The 19052-nt window shown below is 42.0% G+C and overlaps 1 protein-coding gene across 10 annotated transcripts in view; it reads left to right on the top strand.

The window, feature by feature from the left end:
* The window catches only part of PAK5 (p21 (RAC1) activated kinase 5), a 252096-nt gene that overhangs the window by 138304 nt on the left and 94740 nt on the right, over positions 1-19052 (top strand). For 4 of the 10 annotated variants that reach the window (XM_039531639.1, XM_039531633.1, XM_039531642.1 and 1 more), the window contains exon 1: positions 15214-15390. The exons of 4 other annotated variants lie outside the window; for them this stretch is intronic. In XM_039531639.1, coding sequence (XP_039387573.1) covers positions 15340-15390 — 51 coding nt within the window. In that variant the 5' untranslated portion in view covers positions 15214-15339. Of the gene's footprint in view, positions 1-15213; positions 15391-19052 lie in introns of those variants that run through there. 2 more of the 10 variants (XM_039531638.1, XM_039531640.1) reach the window with 2 other exon arrangements.

The raw sequence follows: 19052 nt of genomic DNA, 5'->3' as shown, positions 1-19052 counted from the left end.
TTGCAATCACCAAACTGTGTGTCCTTGGGCTTCATTGGATCCGCCTTCAGCTTAGTGGTAGCAACCTTTGCTTTTGGAACACAAAGATCTGAGAACTCTCCTGGCCACATGAAATTGAGTGGCTCCTGGCATGCAGCATAGAGACTACCATGAACTCCTAGTGGGTCATGAATTTGACACAATTGTCCTAATGTATTCACAAGTAATAGTTTATTGCTGGACTGGAGTAAAACAGTTCCTTTTAACAGCTGCTTTTTTAAAAAAAACAAATGAAGGAAATGCTCGTATCTAGGGCTCTTTCTTCGTTTCATCCCTGGATCACTTATACAAATAGCATGGTGGTAGAGTTTTTGTTCAGATGAGTATTGAATTACACAATTTAAGATGTGCAGTGACTAGTTCTAATGCCTTACAAATAGTCTATGAACTCTTCTCATGTATATCAGCAAGTGCTGCCATTTCCCTGCTATTTCCAAGAGGGAAACTGAGTGTCTTGTGGCTCAGTCTGAGCGACACTCCCATAATACATGGGGGTGGGGGTGCGAATCCATGTATCTTGACTTCATAAGCAAAGCACAGTTTGAGGACTTCAATAACTCAGACATAGGTTAGGGGTTTGTTACAGGAGTGGATGGGTGAGATTCTGCGGCCTGCATTGTGCAGGAGGTCAGACTAGATGATCATTATGGTCCCTTCTGACCTTAAAGTCTATGAGTCTATGTTCAAAAAGCTCAATTTAGCTAATTTTTGACCAAAAGTTTTTTCCTTTAAAAAATGCAGCTCCATGAAAACTGATATGTTTTAGAAACAGTTTAGTTTCAATGAAATCTTGGGGTAGGGGGAGGGGATATGAAAACAAAATGCCTTTTAATTGAGAATGTTTTAGTAACATCTAAACCTCAACTCAACTGCCTGGGTCAAAAATAAATTTCAGAAATCAAGCTGGATTTTTCAACCAGCTCTATCCAGTATATGGAGCCAAAACCTGTAGGAATTATGTTGTGGAAACTGCACAGCGGTGCATATAATGTGTTTGCTTGTTACAGATGGTCAACAGGCTACATGTAAATTTACAGTAAGAATTCTGAGACTTGTCTGAGCTGTCGGCACAGATGATCCCAGCATGCCCCAGACATTTTGCCATTGTTGTACTCTCTTCATCAAGACATGAAAGCCCCTAAGTGGAAAATGTCTCAGTATCTGAATGTTTTTAATAGAAGTTCTTATTTACTAGAGTAGATGGCTTAGAAAATACAGGCATGATCCTGCAAACTAACATGGCTTCTTTGAAGGAAAGGCCTCTCTAATCTTTGAGAATTCTTTTGAGCGCATCACCAAATCCTGGATAAAAGGAACCTGGCTGAAATCAGATGTAGTTCTAGGTGCCCAGAATCACTAAAGGTCAAGCCCCAGATTACTTACAGGAAGTACCCAAAAACTTTGAGGTACCCAAAGTTAGAGGCCACTCTTGAAAATTTTGGCCTTGAACATGCAGAAATGTGGACATAGTCCCTCACAAGAGGCTACTAAGGAAGTAAGTCCTAGTGCGAGGTGAAGTCGTGGATCAGAAATTGGCTGAGACAGGAGTGAATGGTCAATTGTCATCATGACACCTGGCACTCTGCTGTTAACTTTGTGGCTAAAGGTTCCCTATTAGGCCTGTTAAATATTTATGGATGATCTGGAAAAAAGGGTGGACGGTAGGGTTGCAAGCATAGTGGTGTTGGAAGTAGCTTGGTCATCTTCTTGCAGACATGAAGTATTAAGGAACGCACTCATTGTGGGATTTGTGACTCTGGGTGAACCAAACTCTTTAAGAGTATTGCCATTGGAAACCTAATGCAAACAAATTCAGCATTCATTTTCCGCATGTTCTTCAATATTGCTTAATATTCACTGCTTCATCAGACATTCTTGCTAGTAAATTCACTTCTGAAAATATTCATAGAAAGTAAACACAGAAGTGTAAACCGATCACTTTATGTGCGTAAATATTGGTGGAAAATGTTTTGAATTTTTTGCCCAGTTTTAATACATAAATAATTACCATATGTGGTTACTCTTGAAGAGCATGAAATGTACTAATATTTGAAATTCAAATCTTCTTACAGCCATCCTGTAGTCCTAGTACATGAAAGATGAAGTACATTCTACTCACAGCAAAGACCTGCTACAAAATCTCATTCAGGTAGTGATGAAGGTAGAAGAAATGGAGCAGTATGGGTGAATTTTTATACCCAGATGAGGGGGCAGATTAATAATGGGAAGCAAATGTCGAATATTTCAAGCGGCTGTGAGGAGGTTTATGCTTAGAGGGACTTGCCCATATTGCCTTTTTCTTCCCCGTGCATTAAATCATCTGACACAATCTGTAACTCTTTAGTTTACCTCACATGTGAACATAGTGAACAGCCACTTCACATTTCAGGTAATCGTGGTGAATTTGTATTAGCATGTTAAGGAGCTGCATTGTATGAATTCTAAATGATGCACGCATATATGAAAATGTTTCTAAAGCAATACATCAGTCGCCTCTGGAAAAATGAGTGCCATGGAAATGCACATCCAAACATATTTTCTACTGTGATAAACTCAGCCAGAGCATATGAATTCTGATTTAAACTAACTTTATTTTGCATGCTTTAAAGCAGTTCTACCAATAGTAATTTGCAAATATTTAAAATACACAGAATCCAGGAGAAAGAACAAGAAAAAGATAACTAATTGTCCAGGTAAATAGAATCTGAATCAAGCCACTATTTATCTCCAATAAGGAAATCAGGCTTTGATCCTGCCAACACTTAACTTTAAGCATGTGGCTACCTCATTAACTTCTTCTGCAAACAGTTATGCATGTGGTTGGATCAGGGCTTAGTTCATCTCCACCCCTGGCTGCCCCTCATTGCTCTATTGTCTGCCCTGTTATGATGAGTTTGAGCACCCCACTTGCAACTGCAGTAGTACCACACAATGGGTGGGGGGAGGGAGAGCAGCTCAACTAGCCAGATCCCAGACCACTGACAGCCTAATAAGAACTGAAAGTCCACACACAAACTATTCAGAAGTCACTCCAGATCAGAGGACTAGTGTATTTGGCTGTCTATATGAACCACTGTTTAATAAATATTGCTCTTGTGTGCTGCCCTGATGGTTCAGATGGTTAACCCAAGAACTGTACTCTGCATGGATATTACAAAGAATTGTCTTCAGCAATTCTATCTCTGCTGCAGAGTACTCTGCTCAGAGCTGCTACTGTGAAGTGATCTGTGCATCAAACTAGTCCTAGCTCAGCTTAAAATTGGATTCCTATAGAAGATGGACACTGATCTGGAAAAAAGGGGTAAACAGTGAGGTGGCAAAATTTGCAGATACAAAATTACTCAGATAGTTGAGTCCAACCCAGACTGAAGAGTTACAAAGGGATCTCACAAAACTGGGTGACTGGGCACAAAATGAGAGATGAAGTTTCATGTTGATAAATGCAAAGTAATGCACATTGGAAAACACAGTTCCAACTATACATATAAAATGATGGAGTCTAAATTAGCTGTTACCACTCAAGAAAGATCTTAGAATCATTGTGGATAGTTCTATGAAAACATCCACTCAATGTGCAGCGGCAGTCAAAACTACAAATGTTGGGAATAATTAAGAAATGGATAGAGAAGACAGAAAATATAATACTGCTATATAAATCCATGGTACACCTGTATCTTGAATATTGCATGCAGATATGGTCACCGCATCTCAAACAAGATATATTGGAAAAGGTTCAGAAAAGGGTAACAAATGATTAGGGGTATGGAACAGCTTCCATTTGAAGAGAAATTAATGAGATTGGGACTTTTCAGCTTGGAAAAGAGACAAGTAAGCGGGCGTATGATAGAGGTCTCCATCTCATAACACAAGAACTAGGGGTCACCAGATGAAATTAATAGGCAGCAGGGCTAGCAATTAAGAAATACGTATTTCAATTTGCAAACTAAACATACTTGATCTGGAACTTGTTGAGACACAAGAATACTGCCACTTCCATGGACTCCCTTTTGGGAGTAGATCTTCACTTTCAAGAAAGACACTCACTACAGGCGAGTGAAACACCTCTGCTGAAAAGCAACCAGCTGTGTGTTGACACCAATGAATCCACACAGTGAACACCTTCCAGTAAGTGCTTTGTTTCTGATCCCCAGGAAGCCAGTTGCAGAGTTGGCTTTTGCGAACAGCAAAGTCATATGTGGGTTTCTCCATGTGGGCCAGGTAGGTCCTTGTGTGGCAGAGGGCTGACAGACTTTAGAGATTTAAAGGGGCTGAGGCCATGCTTCAAGGGGAGAAGTAAAGAGAGAGGACTAAATGCAAAGGAGCATAAATGACTGATGTTTTGTGACCTAGAGGAGGAACTACTTGTACTTATTGTGTGCCCAGTAAACCAGACTCCAAGCAGGGGTGTTACTTGAGTCATGTTGAATGTGAAAGCACACCGACAGGAAGCTAAGAAGGGGAAGCTGAGTGAGTAGATATATGACCTGACAGGGTAAACTAATCTTGTTCCACATGCTACAGTCTAAGCAAAATGCTGCTACTACTCATCTCTTCCTTGCATGTCTGTTTGATCACATCACTCCCCTTCATGAATCCCGTCACTGGCTTCTCATCTGATGTTGTATCAATTTTGGCTTCTTACCACCACCTTCAAAACTTTACATAATGTCCCTCCTTGCGTATTCTCCCTTGCCAAGCTTTGTGCTGCCTTTGTCCCCTCTGCTTCGCCAATCCACCTCTTTGTCAGACAATTGCCTCTGTACCGTCTTCCACCCAACCTGTCGGAGACAGTGACTCCTGAGCTCATCCTTAGGCTTAAGGATATAAAATGTGGTCAGGGGAGAGAACCTAACATCTGCTGTGCTGCTTGTAGTGAATCATGTTGGTACATTATATACAAATCTATTGTTGTTCCCCATTCCTTGACCTCTGTCTCTAGCTCATGAGGTCCTTTTGAGCAGAGACTACCCAGGCCTAGCACACAGCGGGCATGTCTGCCAATAAATATTTATCCATGTTCACTCTCTTTTCACCATTCCAGTTGCACAGTATCTATACCATGTCCATTTCTCACCTGTTATTGTATTCTCTGAAACATTTCCTGAGCACAGCCTAGCAAACCCTTCCCCTTGGGTTAGAGGGATAAAAGCTTGGTGTCGGTTTAGTAACCCAATAGATTTATGGGTATGGTGCTAAATGATACCACTTCCAATTTTTCTAACTCACTAAGCTAGTGAGAGTAGCCATAATATACAGAAAACTTTACCTTGAGGATCACTTAGCAGACCACTGTGTAGATAAACACAGGGCTAACAGGAAAAGCATTAGTGGAAAGCAGATGGAGAGCACAGTATGTGGTTGGCATGGCCATTGTATTGTGATTGTAAACCAGGAGGTGAGTTACGGTGGGACAAAAGAACAAGCATTTAAAACAATTATTTAGAAAGGCAGAGGGAATAAATATACTAAACTAAATGACTGGTAGTGACTAAGAACGCTAAAGGGCAATGTACTCAAATCAAAGCTGTGCCATTAAACGATGAGGGCATGCAGACAAAATGAAGTGACAAGATGATTTGAGAAATGGAAGGCATCTGATTTGAGGAAAATAAATGGACATGGTTCCTCTATGACCATCTGCTTATGCTGTGATTGAAGAGTCCGGAGAGCTAGAACAAGCCTGGCTATATGTTCTGAACTTGTGCCAAAAATTTGAGTATGGTTACCTTAATCTGTACAGAACATTGCATTAAAATAATTCAGTAACTTTATGAATCCCATACATTGATTCATCTCAGTAAACTCCATTCCAACTGCATTCTCATGTACATCTTTCTGAGCTGAGAGCAGCTATCTCTTTGTTGCAATGCAAATTTTGGTGGGAGGGATAGCTTAGTGGTTTGCACATTGGCTTACTAAACCCAGGGTTGTGAGTTCAATCCTTGAGGGTGCCACTTAGGGATCTGGGGCAAAAATCAGTATTTGGTCCTGCTAGTGAAGGCAGGGGGCTGGACTTGATGACCTTTCAAGGTCCCTTCCAGTTCTAGGAGATTGGTGTATCTCCACTTATTGCTATACTTAACCAATTTTTAATTTAAAATTTTGAGTCTGTAACACATTTTAGTTCACCAAAGAACATTATGTGAGGTTTCAGATGAAAACCCCCAGTGTGTCACTAGTCTTTCAAGGTGATTCTCAGTCCTGGATACCCTGAGAACCATCCTACTAACTTTAGGGAGTCCAAGGTTCTGTTAATCTTTCCTGGAAAACTATGGATGGGGATTAAAAGCACTTACAACCTATTCAATTGTAGGAATAGTATAATGAGACACCACCTACCTACAACCATTGGTTAAGCCAGTTTGAGAGAAACTTTTTTGAAAGCTGAGCCTGCAGAGAAATGAAAATCAATTGCACTTCCCTTGAAGCCCTGTCATTTGTCAGAAAAGGCCTATATACCTTTCACACTCCCCAACAAGCCATCCTCCAGGCATTCACACTCGCTTGCTCTGGGAAATGCTTGTATAGCTCATCATAATATGAAACTTCTTTTCCTCTCATTTCATCACCCAGCAAAGCATGTAGCTAAAAGCACGGACTTAAAGTATCGCTGGCATCTGAGAAATCCAGTGAAATGAAGGGGAAGTTGAAACCTCAGAGCTAACATTTCAAGCTCTTGGCATTTCAGTCTCTCAGCAGACTCAGAAGGATTGTCTGCAGCAGTGACACTGCCTTCAGATTTTGAAGATTTTATCTGTGACCATAACAGCTTGAGACTCTCCTTAATAAAAGCTGAGACTTTGGAGAACAATTGAGGCTTGTCGGTATTACCCACTATGTTAATCCTTCAGGCCTGCTCCCCAAGGAGACTCACCCCACACTCTGGGAAATACTGGGTTAAATATCTGATGGCAAAAAAAAAGAAACTGAGATGATAAATACAATGGCACGTGATCCCACATGGAAGATCTTAATTCATGAAAGGTGCCGTTCACTCAGCTCACATCAAGCCTGAGTAATTGGGTTCTATACAACTAAAGTGAGGGGTGGGGAATAAGATGGCAAAATCCATCCAGCAACTCCAGGCAAGAAGTGAGACTGCAACTCATCTCCCCATCGTTATAGCTGCTGCCCTATTGAGTGGGTTATGCTAGTAAGCGCCCCTTCACGCCTCTTGCATGGTGTTGGGGCTATCCCTGTGTGCCCTACTACTTCAGCCATGCCAGGGCCCATCATACACATCACTGTACACATGTATAGCAAATGGCAGACCTTGCCCCCAAGGAGCTCAGGTGAGATCATTCAGAGAAAAAGGGAGAAGAGAAAGTGCTCAAAGGGAGGAGGAGACACTGAAAATGGACAGAGGTCTGAGAACTAGGAGAGGGTGGTACCTTGAAAGACAAGGGGAGGACTGGATGTCAGAGGAAAAAAGCAGTGGCCAGGATGAGGCAGATAAAATATGGTCCAGAGATGTAGCCAGGAAGAGTTTCGTTCTGCTGTTAAGAGTAGCTTCAGAGGAGTGATGGGAGCACAAGCCAGATGAGAAGATCTAGGATGGAGATAAGAGGAACTTAGTGCTCAGTGGCCCATTCAGTGAGGTAAGAGGTGAAAGGAGATGGGGCAATAATTGGAGAGACAGGTGGTTCTGGTATCTGAGGATGCAGGGGCCTATGGTCAAGGGGTGAAGTGGAAGGATTAGAAGTAGAGACTAGGTGAGAGTTCGGTGCCTGCAAGACTGGGGAGGTGGAAAAAGTAACAGGTAGTAGTAAGGGGAGTGGGAGATATGTGATGTCATCTTGCTTAGGTTTCCAAGCTAAAGACTTCAAGCTAAAGAGAAGGGCAGGGGCTGAAGTAGTTCTTAAGGGGCGATCTAAGGTGGCAAAGTGGTGGTAGAAGCCATGAAACTCAATCACCTTGGATAAATAGAGAGACTTGGGCTGGAAGATGGTAGAATGTGCAGAGTGGAACATCCACATGGCTTCTTGACTCTCTCCTGATCCCATCTTCCAGCCCAAGTCTCTCTATTTATCCAAGGTGATTGAGTTTCTCAATACCTACCACCACTTTAGCACCTTAGACTGCCTCAGAACTACTTCTGCCCTCCCCTTCTCTTCTTTAGCTTGAAGTCTTTAGCTTGGAAACCTAAGCAAGATGACATCACATATCTCCCTGTGAAATAAACACAAAGAAAGCAGATACTATTATGTTCCCTTAAAAACTGGAGAGTTTAAGTTTGACTCCAACAGGGTGTCAAAGATCATTGTTTGTTTGGGATTTTTTCCCTGTGATCCAATTTCTTTGTTCTGATTACCAAGGGTGCAGAGCATTTGCCTCAGCTTTCCATTGGCATCTATTAAATTACTATCCTCAAGCTAAAGAGAAAATATCTTGTTTCCTGTAGCAGTTTAGTAGACCATTTCAAATACCGGAGTTCTGATTATTTGTATGTACTGTAACTTTGTCTCTCTAAATGAGAAAATAGCTGCTAACTGATTGCAACAAACTATTCATATGTCCTACTGAATACTTCATCTCTGAATGTACCATTATTTAACACTAAACAATTCATATATTCATAATTAAGGAAGACTTTATTTACAGACACTTGCTCTTTGGGCTTCCAAGTCAGAAATGTCAGTCTTAATGCTTTTTTTTTTTAACTGAATTTTTACTAGCAGTTCACAACAAACAGCCTCAAATCTGCCGTTATTAGGGTTTACAATATGTTGAGTAAGGGAAGCACATTAAAATGGATGAGCCTTGATTTTCCTTTTCAAGAGGGGAGGTACTGGCAGCAAACAGAGGAAGCTGAGAACAATCATGTCGTGTGACAGTTTTTACAAATGCTTATTCTCAGTGAGAATTTCTCCTGCCCAATTTAATGGAGTGACAACTCTGCATATGTTTAGACTGTCATGTGGCTCTAAAATGGGTCCAATATATGTAATGAGTATTTTCTGAACTTTCTTATTGTCCAATTGCATATTATCCTTACCACATAATACTTGGCACATTAAACATGTAAAAGTGCTAATGTGCAAACACTAGTTATGTAAACCAGATGCAAAGCAGGTATTTCACTGGTGGCCCTTTTCCTTTAGCTAGTCTTATTACAAAAGAATAGCCACTCAGGCTTTCTCTACTAGGTTTTCTATTACAAAGTTAAAGTATGAACATCCATTTTAAATAGCCTATTACATATATGTGTGTTTAGGTACATGGTTACAGCAAATACATAGAAATGGAGATTGTTTTCCTTTTGAAAGCAACAAAAGGAAAAAGAAGAACACAATTCTAGATAGATATTTTTTTTCTCCAGAGGCTCTAGGTGAGAGCAATCAAGTCCTAGGGCCAATTCTGACTCCCACTGAAGTCCAATGAGAGTTGGATCAAGCCATTTGGAAAGCAATTGAGTCACTGGAATGACCTAGCCGATAACATTCACATCAACGCTGCTCATGAATTAGCGCCTTGGGCACTAGCAGCACACTCAGCAATGCCTCGGAAGCAGAAGTTGTTGCAGATTTTGAAGATAAGTGGCAGGGGAAGTATGAGCGACTGCAGTATTACAGGAGAGGCTTAACTCTGCTCTCATTGGGGCTGCATGGGTGTAAATGGGAGCAAAATGTTGCCCCTGAATGTCCAATAGATAAGAGCTTTTTTCATAATGTTACAAAGGAGGCATGGGCCAATAAATCAGTTCCTATATAGGAAGCAAATTACCACTAGGGACCAAATAACCCCTGTTCCGTTCCTTTGTAACCATCTTATTGTCTGTCTTTTGGCTCTAACAAATGAGTTAATATATTGAATGACTGAGTTTTGAATAACACTTTACAAAGGGTAGGTCCACTTGACAGCTACATCATATATGGCTGATCCTAAAAATTCAGACCCTGACTCTCCCCAAGCAGAATGAGTAACTTCCACTCACTTCCATCTGAGTTACGTCTATCCTATCCTACGTGGGAGAATTGAGCCCCTGGGCTTTACTGTGGCTTGTGATTCAGTTCCTTTCTGGCACAGACTGCAGTTAAAAAACACATGGGAGGAGATGATATTACTTTGGTCTAAAGCCTTCAGCTGATGCATACTAAGGAGAAATAGTATGCTGAAGGCAATGAACTGTATTATTAGCACTACTACTGTATTATAAAGTACAGCATGCTTGGCATAATCACATGAAAAGCCAGGCAGGGCTTATTGCTGCTTTCATCACGAAGAAGCTGGACATAATTTAAGAGTACATAGATGCTGCCAGTATTGCTAAAATCAAGACAAGCTACTGGATGCCTTTAGAAGTCCAATGGGGTTGCATAGGGTGTAAGTGAAGGCAGACTCTAGCCCCATTGTATTTGGGTTTAGTAGTTTGTGGACATTGTCAGGCTAACTGTGTGTGGTGTGCCTGTAATGAACTCCTCTGCTGAGTTATGCAGAGCTGATGACACTAAATGATCAGCGGAACATCTGTGTCAGGAAGGGCTCTGTGTTAGCTTTCCATTTCTTTAAACAGTTGGGAGCCAATTCTGCCTGACCTCGTGTGGCTATGCACGGTCTCGAAAGCAAGGGTAGAACTGGTGTATTGTTGCATCTTAAGGGGCAGGCCACAGAGGCTGCGTAGTAGTGAAGATCTGTCCACGGCAAGGTAGGCAATTGGCTCCATGTGTAGGAGCAAGGGAAGGAACAAGGGCAGATCCACTGGCCAAAACTCCCCCATAAGGAGCTGCAGGGGGAACAACACTTCAGTACTAGCTGCCAAGTGACACACTATGCAGTAATCACACAGCTGTCCTACCTATCAAGGTCATATCGGTGTTGTATGAAGCTTGTGACTTCCCCCTCCTTTTGTGAGGTGAAGGGAACGAGTGCCAGGAATGTTCATTGATAGGGGGTTAATGGAGCCTACACCGGCATGCACACTAGTGCTTATCCCCTCCCCCAGGGACTGAACTGTGAAGCCTTCACAACTGTAGATGTAATCCTAAATTAATGAGAATGTTGCCACTGCCTTCAATGGAAGCCAGACAAGACCCTCAAAGGGCCTGATCCAAAATCCATTGAACTGAATGAGAGAACTCTCATGGATTTGAGTAGACTTTAGATTAGACCTGTCATCTCAAAACTAACTGGTAACAATCAGGGGCGGCTCTAGACATTTTGCTGCCACAAGCAGGGCGGCATGCCGCAGGGGGCACTCTGCCGGTTGCCGGGAGGGTGGCAGGCGCTCCGGTGGACATCCCGCAGGCGTGCCTGTAGAGGGTCCGGTGGTCCCATGGCTTTGGTGGACCACCGGAGCCGCGGGACCAGCGGACCCTCCACAGGCGTGCCTGCGGGAGGTCCACCGGAGCCGCAGGACCAGCGGACCCTCTGCAGGCATGCCTGCAGGAGGTCCACCGGAGCCGTCTGCTGCCCTCCCGGTGACCGGCAGAGCGCCCCCCGCAGCATGCCGCCCCAAGCATGCGCTTGGCGTGCTGGGGCCTGGAGCCTCCCCTGATAACAATTCTGCTTGTTTCTGATATGTACACAGAGCTGAAGCTGAGTTCTGGTACCATAACTGCCCTAAAGCAATGCTGAAACTTCTTAGAACTATCTTTAAACACCACCTTTAACTTTCAGAATGTTGCTGGCTATTAGTCCCTTACATCCTCTGTGTGTGTATATGCAGCGTACATATATCTGTCTTAAAATCATGGTGGTGAATGTTATTCACAGACCCTGGTCCAGGAAAGCAAGCACACACTGAAGAGCTGGATCAGGGTCTTTTTATTCACTCATTTTTTTGCTCAGCTTTACCACTAGCACCAAGAAAATGAAATTGAGGTATAAAGATCACTTAAAAAAAATCCTGATTATTACAGCAGCATCTAAGATCCCCAATCACAGACCAAGAAGCTACTGTGCGAAGTGTTGTACAAACACACAAATCCTGCAGAACTTAATTTGCATGAGGAATCTTTTCTTTCAGAATCCCTCCAATCCCTCGTCTTGCTGCCTCTGCAATCTGGAATGGTGGGGTTTTCTTGTTTTTGTTTTTTGTCTTTTCTTTTAAGCTAAAGTAAGAATTGTATCTATTGAATGGCTTTGTTTTATGAAAAACACTATGCTGGTGAATCAAATGTTTCCTGTTTATCAGTACACATCAACCCAAGTAGCATTTGGCGGCACAGACCACTATTATACTGTTTGATTTATGCAACATTGTTGGCTGAAATTGCTGATGCTGTGCTAAATTTCCTTGTTTTGCAAGTGATGGAATAATAAGTAACCTTGTGGTGGGAGGGTATGGGTGGGAGGAGAACAAGAGTTCTAGAGGGAAACAAACCAAGCACTGTTATCTGCAGCTCTGGGATTTTCATTATTTCTGAACACAGAACTGATTCTGACAGCTTGCTACTCCTCCTGCGTGCCATATGCAAAGGCCTGCTCCCTCCATGGGGCAAACAGCATGTCACACCTGCTCCCCTCTCTGTTCTCCCTCTACCCAGCTCCTGCCCACAGGAGTTTAGCAGTTGGAGCTGTGTAATTAGGGATTCCCTAGACCAGCCCTAACCTCATCCCCAAAACCTCTTTCAGGGCTGGTGGGAGTGGAATCCCATGAGACTCTGCTCCAGTTCAGTCACCTGCTGCACTTTCATTGTCTGTCAGACCTTCGGTGCCCGTGGGTGGTGGAGTTAATGGGATTTGCTCTTCAGATATTCCATTTACTTGTACACATTCCAAATCACCAACAAGTAGCTTCAAACCATCCTGGACTCCTCCCGCCCCTTTTTTTTTTTTTAATTTTAAGCAACCTAGCAGAAGGGCAACTAAAATGATTAGGGGTTTGGAACAGGTGCCATATGAGGAGAGATTAAAGAGGCTGGGACTTTTCAGCTTGGAAAAGAGGAGACTAAGGGGGGATCGGATAGAGGTGTATAAAATCATGAGTGGAGAAAGTGAATAAGGAAAAGTTATTTACTTGTTCCCATAATATAAGGACTAGGGGCCGCCAAATGAAATTAATGGGCAGCAGGTTTAAAACAAATAAAAGGAATTTCTTCTTCACACAGCGCACCGTCAACCTGTGGAACTCCTTGCCTGAGGAGGTTGTGAAGGCTAGGACTATAACAGGGTTTAAAAGAGAACCTCCATGAATTTATGTAGTTAAGTCCATTAATGGCTATTAGCCAGGATGGGTAAGGAATGGTGTTCCTGGCACGAGAGAGATCATTTGATCATTACCTGTTAGGTTCATTCCCTCTGGGGCACCTGGCATTGGCCACTGTCGGCAGACAGGATGCTGGGCTGGATGGACCCTTGCTCTGACCCAGTATGGCCATTCTTACGTTATTAATAATGTTCCCTTATTTCCCCTCCTCCAAGTGACACACACAGCCTGAGGCCTGGGTTGGACAAATTAAGTTCTGCACTAGCAGTAGGTTTAAGGTGCAGTGTCTCATAACCCTGAGGAGCCAAAAACAAGCTTCAAACTATTGGAAGGAGCAGATTGCCAGCTTCCTAGAAGACATAAATTTCCTTCTAGCCCTGAAGAGACCTGAAATCAGCTAGTTTTAGGTGGAAAGGAGCTATTTTAGTTCACCTTCAACACTTTACACCTGGCTGTGAGACTGTACAGAGGAACTGTGCCAAGTCAGTTGTTAGGTTTTACAGGAGAGCTATGACAAATAGTCCCAATAACCCTTAGTAAAAACTCAGTAAAATAGAACAGCTCTTCTGTGACATCATGGCATATAGAGAACAGGCTAGTACTGTAGAGTTTTTATCGCCACTGGTTTGAAAAGCCTCACATTAAGTAATGCAGCCCTCCTAAATGCTTGCTTGTAAAATTGCACGCCATCAGAGGTCTAGAATACAGTGGTGAAATGTCCTGACATGTATATACAGTATATTTGTGTGTTTTAATTACATATCTTCCCCATCAGTTTCTTTGTTCACCACCAGTTTGTGGTGGTTTTAAATGAACTTTTGCCTCCAGACTGGTAGCAATGGAAGATCACGTGAGGGATGCTAAAGTGACCCCTCCCAAAGCACAGAATTGGCTGAGCAGACTGGCTGCTTGAACAAGGTCTGGGTTCTGTTCCCAGCTCTGTCGCTCACCCGCTGCGTCACTTCCCCTCTGTGCTGCTGTTTCCCCCACCTTGATCCTTTCTCCTGTTTGTTATCTGAACTGTAATGCTCCAGGACAAGCAGTGTCTCGGTGAGTTTGTATAAGGTCTTGCGCAATGTAGCCTTCATCTTAGTGGGGGATTGTAGGCACTGCTATCCTCCTTAAATAGGAAGCATGATCTGGTGATTAGGCCGTTAAGCCTAGGACTTGGGAGACTTGGGTTCCATTCCCTGCTCTGCCACAGACTTTGAGACCTGGAGCAAGTCACTTAGCTTTTTTGTGCCTCTGTTCCCCATCTGTAAAATGGGGATAACCGCACTACCCTACCTCATGGAGGGGGTTGAGGATAAATACATTTAAAGATTGTGAAATGCTCACCCGCTAGGATGATGGGGTGGGGGAATTGTTTCATGACGCTACATATGGCGATCAGTTAGACTCTGAGCAAGAACCAGCCAGCCAAGAGAGAGAAGATGCTCAATGATACCTCCAGCACTGGCCCACCTATCCAGCATCCCACCTCTAGCTGGGTCCATTTCTGATGTTTCGGGCAGAGGGGGAAATCCCCAGCATACCATCCTCTCAAATCTGAAATATATGGTACCCACCTGTAATTTTGGGCCCTAAAAACTCTTTATATTGGGTCCACTTCACTTACTAACCATCATCTGCAGTCATTTGGTATTGGTGACTTGATAGGAAAACGTTCCTTAAAGAACTACATATTCTCTTCTTCACCAAGGAGTCGATGTGATGGTGGTAGAGGTGAAAGAATACATACATTTAAAAACACAAATGGAATGATTAAAAAAATGTTGTCCCCTCAATGCACTAATTCTCAAGTGCTGGGTTGGAACTTAGTTAGCTCCGTTGACCAGCAAGGGGTAAGAATCACACTACGAATGTTTTTTATTTATTTATTTTAAATCAGGGCCATATGTTTTCTGCAGTAATCTGTGCTTCAAGGAGGGACAGTAACACTAACAGCAACGGTGATATTTTGTATCGTTCACATAAAACCAATCACGTGTTGTGAAAGAAACCGGCACAAAAGAAGAGCACTCGGGCTTCACTGTGCAGATGGTCATTGCTGAAGCCTGAATCCCTTCCACGGGGGTAATCTGAACTGAATACTCTGAATCAAGGGATACTTTCCTGTCAGAGTCCTGAGGACTAGCTACAGTATTTAGAATATGGCCACCATGCAGGCAGCTACCAGTCTAGAATTAGAGGCCACTCAAGAGGTAAGTGAAGCTTTTGACTTCTAGAACAACCACCCTCTGTTTATGGTGTGTGTGGCGGGGAGTTCCAGTAAAGACAAGGTTTCTATTCTATTTATTCAGGTTCTTATGCTGCACTCATCACCTAGGTATCTGCCCAGGCTGGCACTCCGTTGTCATGGGCAAGCATGTTTGAGGCCTTCCTTTGACACATGTTGACATAGCTGGATCTGAAGTCTTTCAAGGCAAAGACAGTAAAAGACCCTATTAAAGATATGAAGAACGCAACCTCTCTGAAGTGGAATATTTCCTCCCCATCCAAAAAATAAGGGTTCTCAAACTACTGGAGAGGATTTTACCTGCCTTTGCACACTGCTTTACAGAGTTTCCTCTGAAGTTATGTTTTTAGGCTTGGCAGGATTAGATTTTTTGGGGTGGGGAGGGGGAGGTTACTATTGATGTTTGGGTTTTTTGAGTATTTTCCAATTTATAGATTGAAATTTTCAGTTGTGCAAAATTATGGGGTAAGGTCAAACAATTATTGATGATATTGAGATTCAAAAAGTGAAAGCATTATTATAATTAAAACACAAATTGTCAACACCACATCAAAATATGCTACGTACATATCCTTAAATCAAACTCAGTTCTCAAGCAGCATTTTTCTCACTTTGCCTATCTGTAAATGTCTTTAATCAATGCAACTATTTTTTTCCTTAGTTTGTGTGCATTTGATAAATGTTTATTTCACCAATAGAAATCAAATCCTTCCAAGCCTACGTATGCTCAACCCAAAAGGCCCCAGGTACCTTCCTCTAGACATTCTCTGCAAAATTGTAATTGAGCCAACTCCCAGGATTGCCAGGAGGGAATACAGCTAGCTTGGTCAACCATAAAGATGCCTCCAAGGGCTGTACTGACATTTTGACAGTTTCCCTGAAAATTTCCAAGCTGTATTAACTCTGAATTTGGTGGTTCAGCAGCTACTTTTGGCATTTATAAATCGATTTTTTTTCCTGGTAACCATATCATCTGTTCAAAGCTGAGAGCTTTTTCTTGCCAATGCCCCTCCTTTTGTTTTTTGTTTTTGTTTGTATTTTCTTTTTTGCAGGCCCAAAGTGTCCCTTTGCCTCATTCCAGAAAAATCTGATTGCACCATTCAGGTAGAACATGCCATTCCAAAAGACAGAAAAATGTTAGGCATAGCAAGATGCCTTGTAACTAACTGATTGAATGCTTCTTCTGAGGGGCCATTCTAGGTGAAAAAGTAAATCCTCCTCCATGTGAATTTTCATCCATGGCCTTTGTTTTAAGGTGTCATTGAGGCAGTCTGGAATGTAGACACCTGTCCATCGGATTGAGACCAAAAGTTGTTTCATATAGGTCACTGAATAAACATCAACTGATGAGAGTTTTCAATGGCTACTGATTTTAGTAGGACTGTACATTTTCATCTCTGGTAAATTTCCCATTACTAACATCCAATCCAGTTCTTCTTAACTTTGTGTCATGTCATATTGCTCGTTCTTGCAGTTTTTTGATGGCTACAGAAGCCTCCTAGAAAGAGCTGTCACTGCAGTAAGGTGAAAGATCTGGATTTCTCCAAAAAGCTTACTTTTATCAAAACTTACTTGCATCAATACCAACCAGTCAAATCAAGGATGAGCAAGACCCATTAGTCAGAATGACAAATAGTGATGTAAAAGTCCAAAATGTAGGTGACACATCTCATTTAGCCCTAAAATATTTGCATGCAGTTGCTCTAAGACTTTTTTGAGATTCAGTGATCACTGAATGGCCTAATGGGAAGATTTAAGTGAACAGTATTTTATAATAATTCAGTGTTCACAAAAGATTGTGGGAAGTTTTCTGGATTAGTTGGATGAAAGAGTGAGCTCTAGTAAACACTTCGACAAGAACCATTATATTGCTTGACAATATATAGTAAGGAAAGAAAGGACAGTTGACTTTCCAAATGCTCTTACAGAGCAATAGAGACAAATATCTAAGTAGTAATATAGTGTAAGCATCTCCACTTCACTGTAGAGTTTACAAATGTCTTTCTTCCAGGCATACTTTAGTAGGTGCACTGTGTCATGCTGCACAACAACCTGCAATTAAGATGATCAACCTGTACAAAGGTTTAAAATATTTCTGTTACTATGACCACATTTGTTAGGGTTAAATTATAATACTTTGGGTGGGGTTAATTTTTTTAAATATTGATTAAATGTGCAGCCCTTAGACTGGAATGCAAACAAACTTACACTTATAGCAACCCTACAATAGCTAATACAGACTGCCGTAATTTCTTAGAAAGCATTTCTATTAATTTCTGATTCCTTAGGAAGCATGACTATTAATCACTGATTATCAATAGCTAACTATAAAAGTTATCTTAATGGAAAGTGTACTCCAAAAATGGGTGGAGAAAAGAGAACCGATCCTTGATAGCCAGCATAACACAGACCATCCTAAAAAGTGAAAAATGAAGGTAATCCTTTTCCAGGAAGGCTGAGATTACCTTTATATATGAGTAGTATTACTGCATATATCTTAATGTGTGTATGTATTATGTTATAGCCCGGAGCATCAAAAGATTTTTTTTGGCACCCTCAACAGGCTCATGCTATTGTCACAGAAGTGGTGTTAACTGTGTGCTGATATTCCGGTTGGCCATAGCACCCACTTCAACATTTGAGAAAACTGCTTATTCATGGCAGGAGAATAATCTGCATTATTGTTGTTTGCTTATCATAGTGCCAGAAAGCTGCAGATGAGGTCGGCTCCCCATTGATCTAGGAGTTGTACAAATATCTAGTCCCTGTACCAAAGAATTTACTGTCTAAATAGATGAATAAAGGTGGGAGACTAGGGGATAGAAGTAGTATCATTCCCATTTCACAAATGGGGGAACTGAGGCACAAAGACTAAATGACTCGCCCAAGTTCACATTAAGGAGTTTGTGGCACAGCCAGGAACTAAACCAGCATCTCTTTTGGTCCCCGTCTCTTACCTGTAAGACAACTCTTCCACATCCTGCTTGTTAGGGATGCATAGACACACAGCACTCAGGTCTTCAAACCTATGCCGGGCTCCTGGAGTCCCTCTGTGGGTGGTCGGAGAGCCAGACTCAAGCTGTGACGCTTCTGCTCCAACTTACCCATTTTGCTTGTGGCTTTACTTGTAGGCACCTTCCACTATTAGGTGAAGGGGCAGGGACTCTTCTCAGTAAGAGAAATTATAAATATAACCTATGTAATGTGCAGAATGTTTGTCTGATCTTCCCTGTGAACTGAATTAAATATACACTGAACTGTTATCTGCAACCTGCCTGGTCATTGGCACACTTGTAATGCTGTCTTTGTCTCTATCCGCCAGCAAGTGAGGTGTAGGTGAAATGGATTAAAATGAAAGGGTTAATTTTTAAAGGTATCCTAAATCCATAGTGCCATATTCTCTGCTGATGTAAATTGGTGTTCAATGGGCCAATGCCAGCCTCCTCCAGCTGAAGATCTGGCCCTTAATGCGGAGAAGATGGCAGCTGATATATCAAATTGCAATGCTTCTTTCCAAATAATTTGTCTGCTCTCTTGACAGACTTGTGATTTCATACCTGTGCAACTATTGTGCTATAATTCCTTCAATTATGAAAATGTTGACAATTTTTAATATTCAGAAGTAAA

Source organism: Mauremys reevesii, linkage group 3 (assembly GCF_016161935.1).
Source record: "Mauremys reevesii isolate NIE-2019 linkage group 3, ASM1616193v1, whole genome shotgun sequence".
Classification (NCBI taxonomy): domain Eukaryota; kingdom Metazoa; phylum Chordata; order Testudines; family Geoemydidae; genus Mauremys; species Mauremys reevesii.
This window is presented reverse-complemented; position numbering and strand designations above follow the sequence as displayed.